Below are 21,026 nucleotides of genomic sequence, written 5' to 3'. Positions count from 1 at the left end.
GGGGGCCCCAGCGCCCTCGACTCTGCCTGCTTTCCAGGGGCGTCCCCGGGAGCCTGAGGAGGATGTTACAGGTTCCCCAAAGCCCCTTCATGGACTCCTTCCTCATTTTCCTCTTGTTCAGCCACAGTTTCTCCCTCAGTTCTGTGCTTACGACCTGAAAAGAGAAAATTGTCACTTTCTGGGAAAAATAAACGGCCGGGGAGGGTTCTTTGACCGTTTTGAGCAGGGGTGCAGAGAGCCGAGGCGAGGGGACCCCTGAGCTGGAGGGGCACGCGGAGCGGAGGGCGGGGGGGCCTGCAGACAGGCAACAGCTGCCAGGTGCCAGGGTGGACGCTCAGGGCTGTGTGGGTGGAGGAGCCCCCAGGCTGATAATATGTAAAAATCTCTAAACTCTACCGCAAGAAAACAAACATTCCAGTTAGAAAATTGGCAAGAGCCGCAACAGACGTTTGACCGAAGAGGGCACAGGGATGGCAATAGGCTCGGGAAGGGATGGCTGTCAGGGAAGGGCCGGCCAGCATCGCGGTGGGTGCCACTGCACACTTGCCAGGTGGCTCAGGTAAAAACTGCTAACAAGTGCCAAGCATCACTGAGGTCGCGGAGCAGCTTGGGACATCGCCAGTGGTAAGGCAAAGTGGTGCTGCCATTCTAGAAATTGGCTTGGTAGTTTCTTAAAAAGTTATAAGTAGTGCCGGGCGCAGTGGCTCATGCCTGTAATCCCAGCACTTTGGGAGACTGAAGTGGGCGGATCATCAGAGGTGGGGAGTTTGAGACCAGCCTGACCAACAGGGAGAAACCCCATCTCTACTAAAAATATAAAAAAGCTACCTGGACACGGTGGCGGGCACCTGTAATCCCAGCTACTTGGGAGGCTGAGGCAGGAGAATCGCTTGAACCGGGAGGCGGAGGTTGCAGTGCGCCGAGATCGCGCCCCTTCACTCCAGCCTGGGCAACAGAATGAGACTGTCTCAAAAAAAAAAAAAAAAAAAAAAAAAAAAGAACTAGTACTATATCTGATACTGTTTGGAAGTGAGCCCCCTGCACATCTCATGGAAATGTGGCCCCTGATGGTGGCGGTGGGACCTGGTGGGAGGTTATTTGGGTCATGGGTAGCTTGGTGCCCTCTCCTTGGTGATGAGTGAGAGCTGGCTGTTAAAAAGAGCCTGGCGCCTCCGCCCCTCTCTTGCTCTGGCTCTTACCAAGTGATGGATGCCCTGGCTCCCACTATGCCTTCTGCTGTGAGTAAAAGCTTCCTGAGTCCTCCCCAGAAGCCTCTTCTTGTACAGTATGACCAGGGACAGCAGCACCCTCTGAACGCTGATCTGAACTGTGAGCCAAGCAAACCCCTTTTGTTCTTTATTTACTTTTGAGATGGAGTTGCCGCTCTTGTTGCCCAGGCTGGAGTGCAATTGGTGCGATCTCGGCTCACTGCAATCTCTGCCTCCCAGGTTTAAGTGATTCTCCTGCCTCAGCCTCCCAAGTAGCTGGGATCACAGGCATGCGCCACCACGCCCGGCTAATTTTGTATTTTTAGTAGAGACGGGGTTTCGCCATGTTGGCCAGGCTGGTCTTGAACTCCTGACCTCAGGTGATCCACCCACCTCAGCTTCCCAAAGTGCTGGGATTACAGGTGTGAGCCACTGCGCCCAGCTCCTCTTTTTTCTTTTCTTTTCTTTTTTTTTTGAGACGGAGTCTCGCTCTGTGGCCCAGGCTGGAGTGCAGTGGCGCGATCTCGGCTCACTGCAAGCTCCGCCTCCCGGATTCATGCCATTCTCCTGCCTCACCCTCCTGAGTAGCTGGGACTACAGGCGCTCACCAACTTACCCAGTCTCAGGTATTCCTTTATAGCAGTGCAAAATGGACAAACACAGAACTACATCAGGAGAGCGGCGGACGACAATGCAATTGACTCGATGACAGGCTGCAGCTGCATTGCACCGGGCTGTGCGGACTCATTTTTGGGGGCAGCTGTGTCTTTGTATGTAGTTCTTGACGTCCTGTCACACGCACAGGCTGTTCTGTCACACAGAGGCTGTTGTCACCAGCCCCCTGTGCATCCAGCGCATCACGGGAAGCTGAGTCACCGAAGCTACCGTCCATGTCAGCTGACCCATGAGAAGCTGTGGAGCGTCTCACTCCCCAGGCCCTTTGGACAAATCCTCAGCCTGGCCAGCTCACAGGAGTGAAGGGAGATGGGAACGGGTGTAATCAGAGTGGAAGAATCCCCTTCCCCCACCAGGAAGGGGTGAAGGTGACGGGCAGGGCTTTGGAGGGAGTGCAAAGGTTGCTGATTTAATGAGCTCAGAGCCAGCAGCCAGTCTGGTCTGTTGGAGCAGCAGGTCCCCGATCCTCACCTCGAGCAGGGTTTTGTTGGGTATTCACTGTAAATAATGAGCTGGTGTTCGTTACGCTGGGAGGAGGGGTTCCAGCCCAAACAGCCCCAGAGCCCCTGGTCCTAAGACGTGGGAGTCGGCCCACAGCCAGCTCCCCCAGCCTGTTGTCTTGATTTGTCCTCTTGGACTGTGGATTAGAAAAGGCCTCCATGGGCTTCTTTTGTTGAGATCAGGGAATCCAGTGCCTGTTCAGATACCCACACAGGCATGGCCTGCTCCAGCCAGTGCTGCTGGGGTTGGGGTGAGGGTGCCATCTGGATGGGCAGTGCCCTTGTCTCTAGGGGTCCCTGTGGGAACCTTCAAAGCTTCCCTGGCAGGAGGGCTGGTCAGAGCCCCCGAGCCACTGGAGTAGAGAGGCTGAGAACACTTCCTAGACCACACCTGGAGATGAGGGGCTTAGACGAGTGGCCAGGCTTAAGGTCCAAGAAGGCTTCTCTAAGGGGCAGCATCAGAGAGAGATAGGGGTGGGAGCAGGAAGGAGGGAGAGGAGGCAGCAGAAGGGAAGGGCCAGCCCATCACAGAGAGGCAGGAGGGGCGCAGGGGCAGAGGTCTGATGCCTGAAGGAGTTGCCTGGGGTTCGAGTTTGGAAGACCAGGCAGGGGAGTGTGGTGAGCAAGGGGAGGACAGAACGGGACGGGGACAGACCGAACAGCCTTGACACCTCCACTGGGGGCTCAGACGTCATCCTCAGGGCACTGCAGGGCACAGGGGTCTGCAGGGAGGGAGGGAGGGAGGAGAGCTGACATGCACTGAAGATCTGCCTGGGGCTGTGGGGTAGAGAAGAGCAGGACAGAAGGGAGAGGGGGTCAGTGGCTGCAGTCCCCTGCACGTGACACAGCTGGCAGAAGTCCGCCTAAGTCCCAGGCCGGGATGCAGATGATGAGGAAGCTTTAGGCCTGGGCTGGTGGGGCAAAGACGGGGCCACTCTGGGTGTTATCCTCAAGAGTGGAGAAAGGCAGTCGAGCACACTTGCCTCTCGCCAGCGCCAGCCACCGTGTCGCCTTGCTGGCTTGGTTGCGGGGGAGGGAGAGCTGGGAGGGTTCTGGTTAAGTGTGTGAAGGCATGACCAGTCTCCATCCCGACATCTCCAGCCACCGCAGAGGCTTGTTCCTGCACCGCTCCATGCGTTTCCAGCTTCTGGAACCGCAGGCGTCTCTGGGCGGTTCCCTGGGGCCTTGAGAGCCACCTTTCCCGTCCTTTTCTTTGTCGTCACAGGGTCTAAATCTGTATCTCTCACCTGCAGCACCTCTGGCGTCTGGGCAGGACCCCCGCCTCTGCACACCAGATTCCGGTGGTGCCCCCGCCCAGCTGTGACCGCCAACACGGTCCCGGACATTGCCGAGTGGGCCCCAGGGGCAGAAGTACCCCTGGTTGAGAGCAACTGCCCTGATGAAGGAGGTGCGAGCCAGGGAACAGAGGACCAGACAAAAGTGAGTGCTGTTTGGAACTCAGAGGGCCTGGAGAAGGGCTGAAGACAGGGCCTGAAGAAGGCGTTCAGGACCCCCGGGGCCTCTTCTGGGGCATCCTGAGTGCAGGCACTAGGCCACCTAATGAACCCTTAGCTTCCCAGGTATCCGGGGCCAGAAAGGCTGAGGGCATTTCCGCACTGCAAAGGGTTGCTCCCATTGTGAGTTAGTGAACAACTTTCTCATTTATGTGTCAGTCTCCTGTGAGTCTGGCTAATGGGGAGTGGTCTTGCGGAGACCCATCACAGGCAGCGACCAGCCAGGGTCCTGTGGTCCTGGGAAGCAGCACCTGCACTGTTCCCTGGGAGGAAGCCGGTAGCCTTCGTGGGGTTGCTGACTGCATCCCCAGAGTGCAGAGAGCTCAATGAAGACAGCACTCGAGTCAGAAATCAATGTTTACTGCAGAGAACACAGAAGCCAGCAAGCAGTAGGCAAGGGAGGCGTCGCAGTGAGTGTGTCGGGCAGGCTGGGAACCAGCGCAACGGCCCACGTGGACCGAGGACACACGCAGAGCAAGTCACAGAAAGCGCAGCTGAAAACAAACGGATGCTTATCCCAGATGCACAGGACACTTACCAAGGACTGATGGTCTATCAGAGTAATGCTCAGCAGCTTTGGCAGGCAGGACAGTTAAACTTTTGGACAACAGAAAGTAACTGGGAAATGGGACATCTGCCACCAACACGAGAGGCCAAGACCACAGCTGTTACAGGAGGGGTCAGCGCCACAGTACATGGGTGGCGGCGGCGGCTGCACATGCATGCCTGGGGAATGTGAGTGTTCAGACATGCCAGGCGTCCAGCCTCACCAGGAAACAGGCACACGGGGACACAGGCACAAACACTGAAAACCCTCGCTGAATCCACTTGGCTGAGCGGTGGCCACGGGAGCACGGGGCTGCCCTCCTCACAGACCTGCACCTGGGCCCCAGGGCAAGACGGGCGTGGGAGGTGCAGGGGTGCGGGTGCGGGCAGGGGCTGCCGGAGACAGCCGTGAGGGGTGCGGGTGCAGGCAGGGGCTGCCGGAGACGGGCGTGGAAGGTGCAGGGGTGCGGGTGCGGGCAGGGGCTGCCGGAGACAGGTGTGGCAGATGCAGGGGTGTGGGTAGGGGCTGCCGGCTCAGAGGCGTGTCCAGGAACCCCCGTCAGGCCAGAGCCCTGCCCTGAGCGGCCTGCAGGGGTGACTGCGGGACAGCAGCGTTAGGCCCGGTCTCGGCTGTGAAGTCGCCCCCACCGCCACGCACGACCCTGGGGATTCTGTCAAGGTGGGGGCCGTCTGCTAGGCCCGGGCTCCCTGACCACGTGGCTAGGTTTGCGGAGGACACCAGGAGAGTGCCGACACCAGGCTCTGTAAGCATGAGGCTCCCTGCCGGCCCCATCCCGGAGTTCACCCCATCCTTCCCGCGTCCCTGGACCTCAGCTGTTCCTCACTGACCTCAGAGACACCCTGCCCTGCCCCGGCTTCACAGGAGCCCTGCCCACCACCGCCTCAGCTCTGGGGACACGGCCTTTCTCCCGGTGCAGAGGCGCAGCTCGCTGCCCCCAGGGCCCATCTTCCTCCCCAGCATGTTTTTACGTCAGCTTATTCTCAGGAAAGAAACGATCACATCTCAGCGCCCCAAATGGGGACCAATAGGAGAGGTCACTGGGAATGAAACCCAGGTACACCCCAGGGTCCGTGGGCTCCCCAGAAACGCAGGTGGACCCCACCACAGCCAACAGGCCTAAGTCGCTGATCGGCCCCTCCCTGCTTCCCTGTGTCGAAGAGGAAACAGAGGCCCAGACAAGGAGGGCTGGCCGGCTGCGTCCCCAGACCTCTGGTTCCGGGGCTGGCTGGGAGCACCCCTCTCCCTGCTCCCTTCCTGCTCTCCTGAGAAATGGCTCAGGGATGGGGCCTGCGGGGACGGATGCCGGCATAGCTCTCAAAATGCTCGCACAAGGGACACTTCATGGCAGGTCCCTGCAGCAGAGCAAAGTCACAACATTTGAGGTTCTCTGCACTCTGAGGCCTACAGAGCTCGGCTGGCCGAGTGAGGCTGGGAGGATGGTGCCCGCTGGTCAGGGCAGCTGAGTGGGGCTGGGAGGATGGTGCCCGCTGGTCAGGGCAGCCCTCTGGGTCAGGGTGACTGAGCAAGGCTGGAAGGATGGTTCCTGCTGGTCAGGGTGGCCGCGTGAGGCTGGGAGGGTGGTGCCCGCTGGTCCGGGTGGCCAAGAGAGGCTGGAAGGATGGTGTCTGCTGGTCAGGGCGGCCCAGGAGGTGCTGTCCAGGCGGAGCCCGGGGCTGGTGTGGGTGCGCCATGCTCCTGAGAAGTTTCTGGGTTGTGGCTTTAATGTTCTCCTGCAATAAGAACGCTGACACTTGGCTGAAAGGTCCTCATGTCTCCCCCAGTACACTTCTGAGATGCCAGGAAGGCATTCTGAACATCAGGCTGATTCCTGGGACTCCCCTCCAGGGTGACCTCACCGGAGTCAGGAGCCCCCGCCCCGCGCCCACTGCCCCACTAGGATGGCTCTGCAGTGGCCTGAGGACAGTGAACACTGGGGTGTAAAGTTGCCCACTGTGATGGTTTTGACCTTTGAAGAAATTTGGGAACCAAGTGAAAGCCCGGCAGCTATTTCTAGGCATTTCAGAGGGTGCTTCCCTGCACGATTTCAGAAGGTGCTTCCCTGCACGACTTCACAGGGTGCTTCCCTGCACGACTTCACAGGGTGCTTCCCTGCACGACTTCACAGGGTGCTTCCCTGCACGACTTCAGAAGGTGCTTCCCTGCACGACTTCACAGGGTGCTTCCCTGCACGACTTCACAGGGTGCTTCCCTGCACGACTTCACAGGGTGCTTCCCTGCACGACTTCAGAGGCTGCTTCCCTGCACGACTTCAGAGGCTGCTTCCCTGCACGACTTCAGAGGCTGCTTCCCTGCACGACTTCACAGGGTGCTTCCCTGCACGACTTCACAGGGTGCTTCCCTGCACGACTTCACAGGGTGCTTCCCTGCACGACTTCACAGGGTGCTTCCCTGCACGATTTCACAGGGTGCTTCCCTGCACGATTTCACAGGGTGCTTCCCTGCACGATTTCAGAGGCTGCTTCCCTGCACGACTTCACAGGGTGCTTCCCTGCACGACTTCACAGGGTGCTTCCCTGCACGATTTCACAGGGTGCTTCCCTGCACGATTTCACAGGGTGCCTCCCTGCACTATTTCAGAGGCTGCTTCCCTGCACGCACTCTGCCGCACACCGCGCTCCCTGGGCCAGGAGCCTGCTGCACAGAAGGAGGTTCCTTTTCTTCTCTTTCCAGCGCTTTTCTTCTCCTTTTCTTCATCTCTGCTCCTCCTCTAACTGAGGAATGTGCGAATCTTATTTGTTAGTTTTGAGGCTGCTTCTTATGCATATTTCATCTGGAACTTCTTGCTTTGGGGGTGATCTGCTCTACCAGCCTGAAAAGGACGAGAAATATCTTCTGAATACATGAGAAGTGCGGTGATTACCCGGTTCCTCTGTTGGTAAAGACCACACTCTGAAAGCAAGAAGATGGCTTAAATTTGGGTTGAGTGGAAACAGGCACCTGCGGGCAACGGAGGCCAGGGTTGGGGGTGGGGGGGCCTCAAGATCAGTGGGGGGCATGGAAGTGGGCGTTAACCCGTGCACCCCAGGGCTGGATGGCACCAGGTTCATGAGGAAGTGCTCCCTGTTTTCTAAAAACGTTAAGGAAGGTGGGAGGGTGTCAGATGTGTAAGCTGAGTGTACATGACATGATCCTTTAACTGCGCTAGAGCAAATGCCCACTCACCCTCCATCTGGTTTAAGCGCGAGATACCACCCAGGGGCCCGTGCCCGGTGCTGGCCCCTCTCTCCTGAGTGTGAACCAGGCCTTTGCCTTTCTCTGCAGTTGGACCACATGTATCCCCAAACGCCACACTGTGTGGTTTTGCTTGGTTTTGAACTTTGCGGTGGTTAAAATCGCGCCGTGTGTCTTCTGTGCCTCACATTCTCTGCTCAGTGTGTGTCTGTCACGTAGGTGTTGACGTGGGTCCTGGCTGGCTGAGCGGCCACTGTGCCAACAGCTTCCCTTGACCAACAGACCACGATTTACCCGCTTCGCTACCGACAGGCATTTGGGTTCTTTCCGGCTCTCCTGACAGTGCACGCCATGAACGTTGTTGTGTCTCTGGCTGCGCGGCCACTGTGCCAACAGCTTCCCTTGACCGACAGACCATGATTTACCCGCTTCGCTACCGACAGGCATTTGGGTTCTTTCCGGCTCTCCTGACAGTGCACGCCATGAACGTTGTTGTGTCTCTGGCTGCGCGCACACACGTTTCTCAAGGGGAAGTCAACAGGCGGCTCCTGGGTCAGCAGGAACGCACATCTTCGCCTTTGCCAGAAAACGCCAGGCTGCTCTCCAGACTGTGCTGCTGCCTGGTGCCGCAGCAGGAGATGAGGACCCCCGCCCGTCCCATGCAAGGATCCGAATCCGACCTGGCCATCTTTACCACGCTGCGGGGCACAGAATTGGATCTCTTTGTTGTTTTAACTTGTGTTCTCTGATTTTTAAAGAGATTGAGCATGTTTTCAGGTATTTACGAGCCATGGATGTTTTTTTCTTCTGTGACTTTTGCCCATTTTTCTTTTTTCTAGAGATGGGGTCTTGCTGCGTTGTTCAGGCTGGTCTTGAACTCCTGTTTTGGCCATTTTTCTATTTAGATATTTGTCTTTAAAAATCCTGGTTCCTATGAATGCTGCACATATTCTGAACGTTTGTCATTTGTTGCTACAGTGGTCAGGGTAAGTAACGGTGGCTGGGATAACGAAGAACCTCCGCATGTCAGCGTCTGGCTCAGGAGGCCTCCCCTTCTTGCTCACACCACGACAGGGTCTTGAGGCTCTCCCGAGGGTGACTCCAGGACATGGCTCCTTCTCTTGGTGTGTGGCTCTGCCATCTCTGAGTCCTTCTCTCTCAGTCACAGGAAGGGAGGACAGCGGATGATTACAGGGAAGATTTCAGGAGGCCAGGCCTGGAAGAGGCGTCCATCACTTCTGCTCACGTCTGCAGAACAGAATGCAGTGATACAATCCCAGTTCACTGAAGTGTCAACCTCCTGGGCTCAAGTGATCCTCCTGCCTCAGCCTCCCGAGTATACGGGACCACAGGCGCACGCCACCATACCTAATTTTTAATTTTTATTAGAAATGAAATCTCACTCTGTTGCCCAGGCTGGTCTCAAACTCCTGAGCTCAATCGATCCTCCCACCTCAGTCTCCCAATGTGCTGGGATGACAGGAATGAGCCACCGTGCCTGGCCTGTAAGTGCTTAGTACCTTTGTTCATGTATATGTGTATGAGTGACACTGAACTGTAATTTTGATATCCAGATTACACTCACTTCAGAAAATAACACAGGGTGTGTTTCTTGTCTGTCTCCGAGTCTGGGTAAAACTGGAGCTGTTTCTTGAACTCACGTGCAAAGCACCTGGACTTGGTGTTCTTTGGCAAGACTGAGAATCATCCACACAATCTCTGTCATGGCGATGGATTCTGTGTGCGTGTCTCCTCGAGCTGGGCTGCCACGTGACTTTCCTCCTGATGGTCGAACCGTTTTGGTGGAGTTCTCTTTGTCAGCACAGGCTTTTCTCACCTTTTCAGCATCGGATGTGGCTGAACTGTCTTCCTTTCTCATTCCTGATGGGTGATTTGCTCCTTTTTTCTTAGTCATTTTGCCAGAGGATGTCAATTTTAATAGTCCTTTCAAAGCACCAACTCTTAGCTCTTTTGTCCTCTCAATGGTGTCTGTTTCCATTAATTGTATTAATAAGTGGCTTTATTTACTTATTTATGTATTCATTTTTTTGAGACAGAGTTTCACTTTTATTGCCCGAGCTGGAGTGCAATGGCGCGATCTTGGCTCACTGCAACCTCCGCCTCCTGGGTTCAAGCAATTCTCCTGCCTCAGCCTCCCAAGTAGCTAGGAATACAGGCATGCGCCACCATACCCAGCTAATTTTCTTCTGTATTTTTAGTAGAAATGGGGTTTCACCATGTTAGCCATGACTTGTCTTGAACTCCTGTCCTCAGGTGATCTGCCTGCCTTGGCCTCCCAAAGTGCTGGGATTATAGGCGTGAGCCACCGTGCCCGGCCTGGGCCTTTCTTCTTCTAACTGTTACACTGGGTGCTTCCCTCCTGACTTCCAGCTCCTCTCCTAACAGCAACAGAAGCACGCAGGGTTGGACACTGCCCTTGGCTCCCATTGCCATCAGGTGCTCTGTTAAGTCATATGATCACTGAATTTTAAGTGTCTTATCTTTGACCTGGGTCATGTAGGTTTTCTCTTCCTGCAATAAGAGCTTCTTTTAAACAAGACACCGAAGCAGAGGTCAGCCTAGACGGCCTCCGGCTTCAGCTCTTGGTCTTGCTATGACATCAGGAATTCATCTGTCTGTGCCTCCGGCTTCAGTTCTTGGTCCTGCTGTGATGTCAGGAGTTCGTCTGTCTGTGCCAAATGATAGGGGCAAAAAAGACGGCAGACTGGTTTTGTTTTGGTTGTGCAATTTTTCTCATAACCATAAACGTTAAAAAAAATTTCCAAGTGGATTTAAAAAAATGTATCTTTTATTTTTGAGACAGGGTCTTGCTCTGTCATCCAAGCAGGTCTTGAACTCCTGGCCTCAAGTGATCCTCCTGCCTCGGCCTTCCAAAGCACTGGGATTACAGATGTGAGTCACCACATCTGGCCCCAAAAATGTATCTTTTGTTGTTTTCCATGCCGATTTTGTTGAAGCCAGCTCTCTCATCTTTTCCTTGGAGAAGTATCCAAGGCAGTCAGTTTGCATGGCCCCCATTTCGTGTGTGAACCAATATCTGATCTCACTAACACCAGCACGCGGGGCGAGCCCTGATCTCACTAACACCAGCACGTGGGGCGAGCCCTGATCTCAAGAACGCCAGCAGGCAGGGCCAGCTCTGATCTCACTAACACCAGCACGCGGGGCGAGCCCTGATCTCACTAACACCAGCACGCGGGGCGAGCCCTGATCTCAAGAACACCAGCACGCGGGGTGAGCTCTGATCTCAAGAACACCAGCACGCGGGGCGAGCCCTGATCTCATTAACACCAGACGCGGGGCGAGCTCTGATCTCCAGAACACCAGCACGCGGGGCGAGCCCTGATCTCACTAACACCAGCACGCAGGGCGAGCCCTGATCTCACTAACACCAGCACGCGGGGCGAGCCCTGTTCTCAAGAACACCAGCACGCGGGGCGAGCCCTGATCTCACTAACACCAGCACGCGGGGCGAGCCCCGATCTCACTAACTCCAGCACGCGGGGCGAGCCCCGATCTCACTAACACCAGCACGCGGGGCGCGCCCTGATCTCACTAACACCAGCACGCGGGGCGAGCCCTGTTCTCAAGAACACCAGCACGCGGGGCGAGCCCTGATCTCACTAACTCCAGCACGCGGGGCGAGCCCTGATCTCACTAACACCAGCACGCGGGGCGAGCTCTGATCTCACTAACACCAGACGCGGGGCGAGCTGACACGGTCACACGGTTCGTAGGATCCAGCAGTGTGCTTACGACGTCACGTATTACGGCTCTGGTTCTCGGCAACCCTGTGGGGTTAAGCACTGTCAGCATCGCCATTTCACACCTGGGAAAACTGAGGCAAAGGCCCCAGAGTTCCAGAGTGAGGGTCAAGTCCACAGCCCCTGACTTGAGAGCTATGCTCTTGACCCCCTCCGTCCGTCCTAGAAATCAAAGACGTCGGATTCAAGTGTGAGTTTAGGATCAGGAACCCACCTGCCTGCTGCTAGAGAGGCCGAGGTGGTCCTGCCAGCCGTGCGCTGCTGCAGGCGTCTCTGTGGGCATGACCTGGGGCTGGCATTTGGTGAGATGTCAATCCATACCTGGGAATCCGTCCTATTGGCCCTAAATATTGAAAAGATATTTATTGTGGCATTATTTATAATAACCTAGGTTGGAAACAGCCCACATACCCATGCTGGGAAGTGGATAAGTCACCTGTGCCTTTTCGATTCAACTGGTCATTGTGCAGGCATTAAAAGTAATGCTTCCTTCCTGGCCAGCATGGTGAAACCCCGTCTCTACTAAAAATACAAAAATTAGCTGGGCGTGGTGGTGCGTGCCTGAAATCCCAGCTACTCGGGATGCTGAAGCAGGGGAATCGCTTGACCGCAGGAGGTGGAGGTTGTGGTGAGCTGAGATCGTGCCACTGCACTCCAGCCTGGCAACAGAATGAGACTCTGTCTCAAAAAAAAAAAAAAAAAAAAAAAGTAACGCTCCCTATTGTCAGTAACGGGGAAAAGCAACGATCATACTATCATAAGTAAAATCAAACCAAATGCAGACACCACCAGGGAATGCGTGCCCGTCTCCTGGGCCATCCTAGACAGCCGTGTCCACACTTGCCACCCTCCGTGGCACATCCTGACAGACAGCAGAGGATGCCTGCTCTGAGCAGCTCCCTGTCCCGCCCCCTGGTTTCTTTCTTGTGTCCGAGTTCCTGACTCCTGACGCCGGCTCTTCCCTGCCAACAGCTAATTCTGAAGGACACTAAGACACAGAAAGCATGTGCAAGGACTGGGAGTTGTGTTAGTTCATTGTGTGTTACTATAAAGGAACACCCGAGGCTGGGTAAGTTTTTGTAACGAGGTTTACGTGGCTGGTGGTTCTGCAGGCTGCACAGGTATCTGCTTGGCTTCTGGTGAGGCTGCAGGGAGGGAGCAAGAGACGGGAGGAGGCACCAGGCTCTTTAATGCAGGAGTCCCCGACCTCAAGACGGGTCCATGGCCTGTTAGAAGTGGGTCACACAGCAGGAGGTGGGTGGCAGGCGAGCGAGCATTACCACCTAAGCTCCGCCTCCTGTCAGATCAGCGGTGGCATTAGATTCTCACTGGACCACGAACCCCACCGTGAACTGCATGCGAGGGATCTAGGTTGCACGCTCCTTATGAGAATCAAATGCCTGATGATCTGAGGTGGGACAGTTTCATACTCAAACCATCCACACCACTCCCTGTCCATGGAAAAAACTGGTCCCAGGTGCCAAGAAGGTTGGGGACCACTGCTTTAAACAACAAGCTCTCCAGTGAACCTCAAGAGTGAGAGCTCACTCATTACTGTGAGGAGGGCACCAAGCCATTCTCGAGGGATCTGTCCCCGTGACCCGAATACCTCCTGCCAGGCCCCTTCCCACACTGGGGATCACATTTCCACATAAGATCTGGAGGGGACAGACGTCCAAACTATACCAGGAGCTCGAATGCACCCTTCACCTAGGACAGGATCGGCAAGCAAATCCGGCCCACCTCCTACGTTTGTAAATAAAGTTTTATTGGCACAGCCACGCTCGTTCATTCATATGCCATTGACATCTGCTGTTGCCCTACACAGCAGGGTGGGGACCTGCTCTTCACGGGAGAGCTAGTTGTTTAAAGCAGTGGTCCCCAACCTTCTGTGGTCCCCTGTGGGTGCTAAGGCACAGGCTGTATGGCTGCAGTGCCAAGAATATTTCCTGCCTGACCCTTCATCAGAGAAGTGTGCCAACTTGTGCTCTAGATTCCCCATGACTGACATTTAGCCAGTCTCCTCTGTCACTCTCTGGTGACGTGCACACACCGTTGGCATGAACTGCAGACGTCACGCTCTGCGGCCAAGAGCCTCAGTGTGCATCTGCAGTAGGAGGACGTCAGTGAGGACTGCCCCGTCCCTGTTGCACTGGTGCCGACTGTGCCTACAGTTGACTGTGCCTGGAGTCTACATTCCAGGTCAGCCAAACGTCCCAGCAAAGTCCTTCAAAGCAACTCTTCCGATCCAGGATCACACATCACATGTGCTCTGATGCCTGCTTCTGAACAATTTCACCTCCTGATATGTCCATTTCTGGGAGTGCGAGTCTTCCTCTCCTGGTGACAGCTGGCTGAGGCCGTCCAGCCTCAGGACATACCGGGAACGGCTACATAAGGAGATCCGGGCCAGGGGGCCCACCAGGATGTCCTGCCCTGTGGGGGTCAACACTGGCCGTGGTCCACCGGCGGCATCCAGGGACAGTCTATCTAGGTGAGGCTGAGGCTGCCCGCCCCCTCGCTCCCTCACCCCCTCACCCCCATGCTGACAGCAGTGGGCTGACCACAGCCCCGGGGAGCCCCACGGGAAGACTGGCCTCCCCAGCACACGCCCAATAGTGTGAGACACAGTCATCACAGAGGCAGGTACACGACACCACGGGACTTGCCACCTACCTACCCCCATTGGGACCACGGGCCATTGAGAAGCCACGAAGGCCGTGCTTCCAGCAGCGACTGAGGCGGCAGGACCATCAGGAGGCCACAGGCGCCACGGCTCCCCTCTGGTGGTTCACCTGCTCACCTGCGCCGGGGAGGCCCCTCCAGTGCGTGCGGTCCCGAGAGCAGAACCCCCCCAGGCAACACATCTGATGAAGGCCAACACAGCCTCAACCCAAACAAAGGCAGGGCCCGCAGGCGAGCACAGCCACACCAGCAATGCCATGGGGGCGTGGCGGGGTGGGGCCTTCCAGGTGGACCAGCCTGCCTGGGTCCGCAGCCAGCCCAGGCACTGAGTGTCACCCGACCTCAGAGAGCCCTACAGCCATCTGGGAGATGCTGCCCTGCCGGTCAGGACCCAGTGTGAGCAAGTGACGGGCTGGGCTCTGGGACCTGCTATATAGAAAGTTAACCAGGCCAGAGGCAAAGCTAGTGTGGGTGACAGTGTGGTTCTGGGATTTACGGGAGTTTTATTTTCCAGTTCTAGGCTATTTCTATTTCTGCGGGGAAGGGGAAGTGAGGAGACACATCTGTCAGTGCAGCCCACGGGCAGTGGGCATGAGAGAGGCTAGGAGCCGAGCAGCCTCCCCACGATACTACAAGTGGCAGCACTCAGGACCCCCTGCCATGGAACAGGCTCCTCTGGCCAGGCCAGCAGCGGGAGCAGCCGGGAGAAGAGACACACTCTGCGTGTGGAATGTGCTTCCAACACGTCCGAGTGCAGAGGGATTGAAGCATCCTCCCAGTGGGAGGGGAGGCCTGCCGAGAGGCTCCCTTTCCAAGTGACCCCACAGTGGCCAAGCTGGTATGGGGCCTACACAGACAGGCAGGAATATTACAGCCCTCAGAAAGACGGCGGCAGGAAAAATGTGTTAACCCAGTAAACGTTTCTACCCAGACAGGACTGCTCTCCATCATCCGGGCAGTGCACCCTAGTCCGTTTCTGAGACTGCTCAATGGACAAGGCCAAGGCCATCTCCAGCTCGAATCAGGACCCTCCTTCCAAGACAGAATCCCCAAAGACTAGGGCCGTGATTAGTGTTTCACGTCTAAACAGCTGAAAACATAGGCGCCAACATTTCCCAATAAAAAACCTTACCTCCAGGTTTACAAAGTCATTTGCTACCCTCTTATAAACCACAGTCCCTAGACAGCACAGGATCCCGTCCACACTGCTCCTGGATGGACACAAGGGTGGCACAGGCCTGTGGACCTGCCACGGGGTGGGACAGGACTGGGTACAGGCATGAAGAAGTAGGACTAACCTGAATGCTGGGCTGGTCTGTGGGGCTGGGGCCCACTGCCCACGTCGGAAGGCCGAGGGGCAGATGCAGGCTGGACTGAAGCTGCTGAGGGCACCCCAGGGGCCCCACCGCGTGGCTGGGACGGGAAGCTCAGCAGGTGGTGGTGTCCAAGGTCCTGAGGAACCTTTGTCCCAAGTCCATCCAGGTAAGTCAGGCCGCCTCTCTGGGAGGAAGCCTGGGCCAAGAGGGCACGTGGTGTGGCCCAGTTCCGGGGACGGGGGTCTGAGCTCAGGGACTGGCGCTCCAGCAGGAGGAGAGAAGCCAGAGGACCAAGCACAGTTGGGGCACAGAGGCCGGGCAGGGACAAGCGGCCCCGGGCACTGAAGCTGGCTGGGCAGGGACGAGTGGTCCCAGGGCTCGCTGCAGAGCTCGGGGACCCAGAGGGCAGAGTCCAGACTGGGGTCTTCAGCGGCAGATGAAAGGCTTAAGCAGAGTGGACATCACAGGCAGGCGGCAGCGGGAAGTGCTGGGCTGCCCACCACACCAGGAGCCTCTCCTGCTGGGTGCTCTGAGGTGACCCAAACACGTCCAATGGATGGCAGTGAATACCCCCTGGTCTCTGGTGCTGAGCCCCGTTCGCCATCGGGAACTTGGAAAATGCTCTGTGGCTGCAAGGAGCCTCTGGTGGCTTCTCCATCACTGCGGTGTCTTGATCAGAGAGACTCTCTGCAGTGGAAAGGTCTCTCCCTCGCTGGCACGTTCCCACATCTGACTGGGCTGATTTTCCGGGGGTCCCCAGAGCACGGAACACAGTGCACACGGCCCTGCGCCCCCATCAGACGCTGAACACGAGGAAGCCACGGAGCAGGTGTCCGGCGAGGCTCGCACTGCAGGGCCCGAGTCCGCAGATGGCCCCGGCTCAGGGCTTCTTCCGAGGGTGGCGTTTCTGATGGCGGATGAGACAGGAGCTGTAGGCAAAGGCTTTCCCACAGTCCGTGCATTCGTAGGGCTTCTCCCCGGTGTGCGTCTTCTGATGTTTCAGGAGATTGGAGCCGCAGTTAAAGGCTTTCCCGCACTCCCCGCATTTGAAGGGCTTCTCTCCCGTGTGAGTCCTCTGGTGTTTGGTGACGTCAGAGCTGTGCCGGAAGGCCTTCCCGCACTGCGCACACTTGAAGGGCTTCTCTCCAGTGTGGACCCTCTGATGGCGAATGTGGTCTGTCTTGTGCTTAAAGATCCGCCCACACTCACTGCACTCATAGGGTTTCTTCCTTTGAAAAGGAATGAACACGGGAACCCCCTCAAAGTCATCTTTAAATGAAGCGTCGAAGGCATCAAAGACGTGCTCTTCGTCTTCAGGACTCAGGCAGGGCTCTGTGCGGGGCTTCCTGGGCGCAGTGGGCCTCTCAGGTGGCTTTCTGTCCCCGGACACCTTCTCCTCTCTGAGCGCGCTCTTCTGCACGTCTGCCTCCTCCCTCGGGGTCGGCGTCTTCTTTTTTCTGCCTGCAGGCTTCTCCATCGTTCTGTTCCTTGGAAGCGTGAGGGCTAAGGGGCTGCTGACCTCTCTGTTGGCCCCACTTCCTCAATGGCTTGCTTCCCACGCACCTCTCCACACTCCCAGCGTGGGACTGATGCTCTGCACCAGGAAGCCGAGGGCCACCATCCTCTTGGTGCTGGGGAGAAGCAAGAACACGAACCTCAGATTAAAGGTTTGCTTTTCAGGGGATGTGGGATTCAGGTGCGGCCCCTCCCTTCCCATGTGTTCCCCCAAGAGTGTCTCAAACGGAATTGCTGATCTCCCCGGAGCCCCACCTGACTCTCTCCCGGCCTTTCCTTGTCTCGATGAAGGGATCAGTTGCTCACCAAGGAATCCTTGCTCCTCTGCCGGGGTTCTGGGTCTGCACACCGTGTCCACAGGATCTGATGTACCCACCAACTGCCCTGCGGCTTCCCTCCTCCACCCCCGAATCCCCCTGGTTCCTGCCCTAGTCTCCTTCTCCACCATACTGGGCTTGGAACCAGTCACCGTGCTTTGAAGCTACAGGCTGCAGGGACCACACGTGCCCAGTGGAGAGTGCTTCCATCCCCCAGAGGCTGGGTTCTGAGTTCATGAAACCAGGGCTGCCCCCCTGCCATGGACCACAGCAGCCAGCAGACCCCCTCATGTCACATCCTTCCCACCTCAGCTTCCTGAGTAGCTGGGACTACAGGTGGGAGCCACCATGCCCAGTCATATTCTAAGAAATAATATTCCGTACCCTTTGTATTAGTTCTTGGTCAACCAGGCTGGAGTTTGAGGCCAGGGTTGACCCTAGGTAGAAAGTGGAGCTGATATGCATGTCGTAAGTGACACAACTCAACACATAAATACTTCGAATTCTCTTTTTTGAGAGGAGGTTGGTGGCCTTCCCTCCTCTCCCTCATGAGTGCAGGTAACACATAAACGCACTACAGATTTCCTATCTTAACAAGGAGGATCTGGTCTTTTCTACAGGAAAATGTTTAGATGAATGTGACTCAGTTTCAGGCCAACATCACTTTCTAGGGCTCTATCTAGAGGTGGCGTGTGGGAGGAGGCAGATCAGGTGGGCGCCAGAACTGAAGCCACGTGTGCTGAGGGAGGATGCAGGCATAAAGCAGCATCTCTGCTGGGGTGGCCAGGGGGAGCCCTGGTGCCCAGGATAGAGGATCACAGCCCAAGCTGGCTGGAGTTTGAGGCCGGGGTCCAGCTCTGGTAGGAAACAAAGGTGAGAACCAAGAACCAGCACAGAAGACCAGTCGACCAGCTGTTTGCCTCATGGGCAGGGCGGAGCTGGAGAAACGGCAGCTCTCCAGGGCACGGTGGGAACCTATCTGGCTCTCTGCAGACTCCACTCCACGGCGGGGCGGGGGGGTGGTTTGTGAACCCACTGAGCCTAACGGCTGCTGCCCGAGGCCTGTGTGGGGGTCCTCTGTGCTGTACAGCACCTGACGCCTGCTGTCCAGGGCCTGTGTGGGGGTCCTCCGTGCTGTACAGCACTGTTCCTTCTTCCAGACACTTGTCACTGCACGTGTGGCTGGTCACTGACATGGCAGTCTCCTTATGCGACAGGGTCTCCTGAAGGTGAGGATCATATCTTTTTTATCTCCAAATCCTAGTCACATACTGTGGTCAGGGAACATTCTCCATAACGGCTCTGTCGACTCAACTTAGGCTGGCAGGTGCTAACCGGCAGAGAGTGGAATGACTCACTTCTCTACACGCTGCCCACCCTGAGAAATAAAATATTTGTTAAAAGCAGAATGGACTGGCTGGGCGCGGTGGCTCATGCCTGTAATCCCAGCACTTTGGGAGGCCGAGGCGGGCGGATCACGAGGTCAGGAGATCGAGACCATCCTGGCCAACATGGTGAAACCCTGTCCCTACCAAAATACAAAAAATTAGCTGGGCGTGGTGGCACGTGCCTGTAGTCCTAGCTACTCAGGAGGCTGAGGGAGGGGAATTGCCTGAACCCAGGAGACAGAAGTGGCAGTGAGCAAAGGTCGCGCCAGTGCACTCCTGCCTGGCGACAGAACAAGACTCCGTCTCAAAACAAACAAAAAAACCAAACCAAACCAAAACAAAAAACCCCACACGCAAAAAACAAAAACGGATTGGACCATAGCGATTTTCTTGGCCTCACCTCACAGGCCTGTAGACAGGAGTGATTAGCTAGTTACAAACAGCGCAACCCACGCTTGCCACACCCCTAAAGACTGGGGTTCTGGTTCTGTCGTGCAACTCCAGCGTAGCTCCGTCGCCTCTCTGGGCGGAGGACCCTTCACTTGTAATATGAAGCTCTGGGTATCCGTGGGCGGTAAGGGCTGCCTAGAAAACCTCACTCACCCTGGCGCCTCCCTCAGTACTTTCAGGGATCTGGGTCTCATGGAGAGACTGGAACATTAGTGGGCTTGAGATTCAGGGGCAATCTGCACTAAAACAGCCTGCTGGGTCCACGGGCTGCCAGGGGCCTGCTAGCTGTGCCAAGGCCTGAGATGCCAGGCATCTGAGCCAGGCGGAGGGGCCCGCCAGGGTCCCGTGCGTGCTCCTAGTTAGAGGCTCCCCTTTCAACGGCAGAGCCCCGCGGCCCACGTGCGGAGCTAGGTCGGCCTCGGGGCCGGCGCCCGGGAGGTGCTCAAAGCCGGGTCTTGCCACATCCCTGGAGCGCCGGGGTGCGGGGAGGCGGCGGGGCCCATACCGACGCTGCGCGTCCTGGGCCGGAGGCGGCAGGCAGGAGCCCAGTGAGTACCTGGCTGGAGACGAGGGGCGACGAGGACCTCCCGCTGCAGAGCGCGGACGCGCCCGGGCCCTACCAGGACTGCTGGAGGGCGGGGAGAGGCGCGCGCCCCTCGCGGGGGCCGGAGGCAGGAAAGGAGAGCCCTAGATGCGGGACCCCCCAACAGCTCCCCACCAGTGGCAGCGTCCCCGTCGGCCCTAGGCACCGGCAGGAAATGCCCGCCCGCTGACCCGCCCCTTCCGGCGGCCGCGCTAGGAGCCTGGGCCGGACTCGGTGATGGTGGGCGGTGGAGGGCTCGGCCCGAGCGGCTCCACCCCCAGCCGACTCCGCCCCCGAAGACCCCGCCCCGATCAGGCCCCGCCCCCTCAGGCTTCACCCATAACTGCCGCCACGCCCGCAGGGTCCTCCCCGAGCTGACCCCGCCCCTTTACAGTCGTCTATGGCAGGCGCCCTCCCGAAGGCTCCCCCCAAATCAGGTCCCTCCCCGAGCGGGCCCCGCCTCCGAAAGCTCCTTCCCGAGCCGGCGTCCCCTCATGCCCCGCCCCCTCAGGCTCCGCCCTCGTGTCCCGCCCCCGAAAGGCCCGCCCCCGAAAGTTCCTCCCCAGCCACCTCCCCACATGCTCCGCCCCCAGGCTCCGCCCCATGTCCCGCCCCCAAAAGCCCCGCCCCGAACCGGCACCCTCATGCCCCGCCCCCACCGGCCCCGCCCCGCAAGGCCCAGTCCCCAGCAGCTCGGTCCCGAGCCGACCCTGTCACGTAGGCTGCGCCCACCAGACTCTCCGGATTCGACGCGCGTGGGCTCCTGGCTCCAGACCCCCAACGGGGAGGTCGCGGCCGCGTGCTGGGAGACTTGTCCCTGAGGACGCTCCCCGCCAACCCCCAGCCCCCGCCGACCCCCAGCTCCCGCCTCCGCCGACCCCCAGCCCCCGCCTCCGCGGCGCCCACGGCTTGCCTCCACGGGAAGTCGCTGTCTCCGCCTTCAGCGCGGAAGGAGAACCGACGCCTCTCCAGGCCGCGGACCCCTAGCTAGGCGGGCAACGCCTCCACCGCCGCCGCCACCGCGTGCGCGCCCTGGCGAGCCGTCCCCCACCACGCGGCCCCTGCCGCTCCTCCCGCCGCAGGCAGCCCCTCCGGGATGTGCTCCCAGCTGCTGGCTGTGCTCACTCCACCTCCTGCCTGCCCAGATCGCACTGAGCCGCCAGGCCCGCCAGAGCCCCGCGTGTTAGTTCCCTACGTACCGCAAATTGGGTGTCCTAAAACGACATCCGCCTATTATCTCAAGGCTTCTGTGGGCCAGAAGGCCAGGCTTAGCTGGGTCCTCAGCTCAGGTCAGCCGCTGTGTTCTCATCTGGGGGCTGGACTGGGGAAG

General features: G+C 57.8%; 2 protein-coding genes across 9 annotated transcripts in view; both read right to left on the bottom strand.

The window, feature by feature from the left end:
* GLI4 (GLI family zinc finger 4) overlaps positions 1-15,552 on the bottom strand; it is a 25,470-nt gene extending 9,918 nt beyond the window's left edge. Inside the window, exon 1 of the mRNA XM_034966776.3 lies at positions 15,426-15,552. The gene's annotated coding sequence lies outside the window, so the exon portion shown is untranslated. The remainder of the gene's footprint in view (positions 1-15,425) is intronic.
* ZFP41 (ZFP41 zinc finger protein) lies at positions 413-21,026 on the bottom strand. 8 transcript variants are annotated; one of them, XR_010113046.1, is made up of 4 exons: positions 19,064-20,016; positions 18,369-18,653; positions 15,426-17,074; positions 413-963 (listed from the first exon to the last, which is right to left on the bottom strand). XR_010113046.1 is itself a non-coding variant. In XM_063606960.1 (2 exons), exon 2 carries the CDS (start codon positions 16,918-16,920, stop codon positions 16,324-16,326), a length of 597 nt encoding a protein of 198 aa, XP_063463030.1. In that variant the 5' UTR covers positions 16,921-17,074; positions 19,670-20,016; the 3' UTR covers positions 14,658-16,323. The 8 variants fall into 8 exon arrangements, 1 of the variants encoding a protein (XP_063463030.1); XR_010113049.1 differs by having other exon boundaries at positions 19,670-20,016; XR_010113051.1 differs by lacking the exons at positions 18,369-18,653; positions 19,064-20,016 and adding an exon at positions 20,896-21,026.

This window comes from Pan paniscus, chromosome 7 (assembly GCF_029289425.2).
Source record: "Pan paniscus chromosome 7, NHGRI_mPanPan1-v2.0_pri, whole genome shotgun sequence".
Classification (NCBI taxonomy): domain Eukaryota; kingdom Metazoa; phylum Chordata; class Mammalia; order Primates; family Hominidae; genus Pan; species Pan paniscus.
Note: the sequence above shows the minus strand (reverse complement) of the source record. Positions and strands in the feature narration are given on the sequence as shown.

What these genes read in the sequence shown, in the direction of transcription:
- ZFP41 (XM_063606960.1), bottom strand. Translation starts at nt 16,920, where the DNA reads ATGGAGAAGCCTGCAGGCAGAAAAAAGAAGACGCCGACCCCGAGGGAG.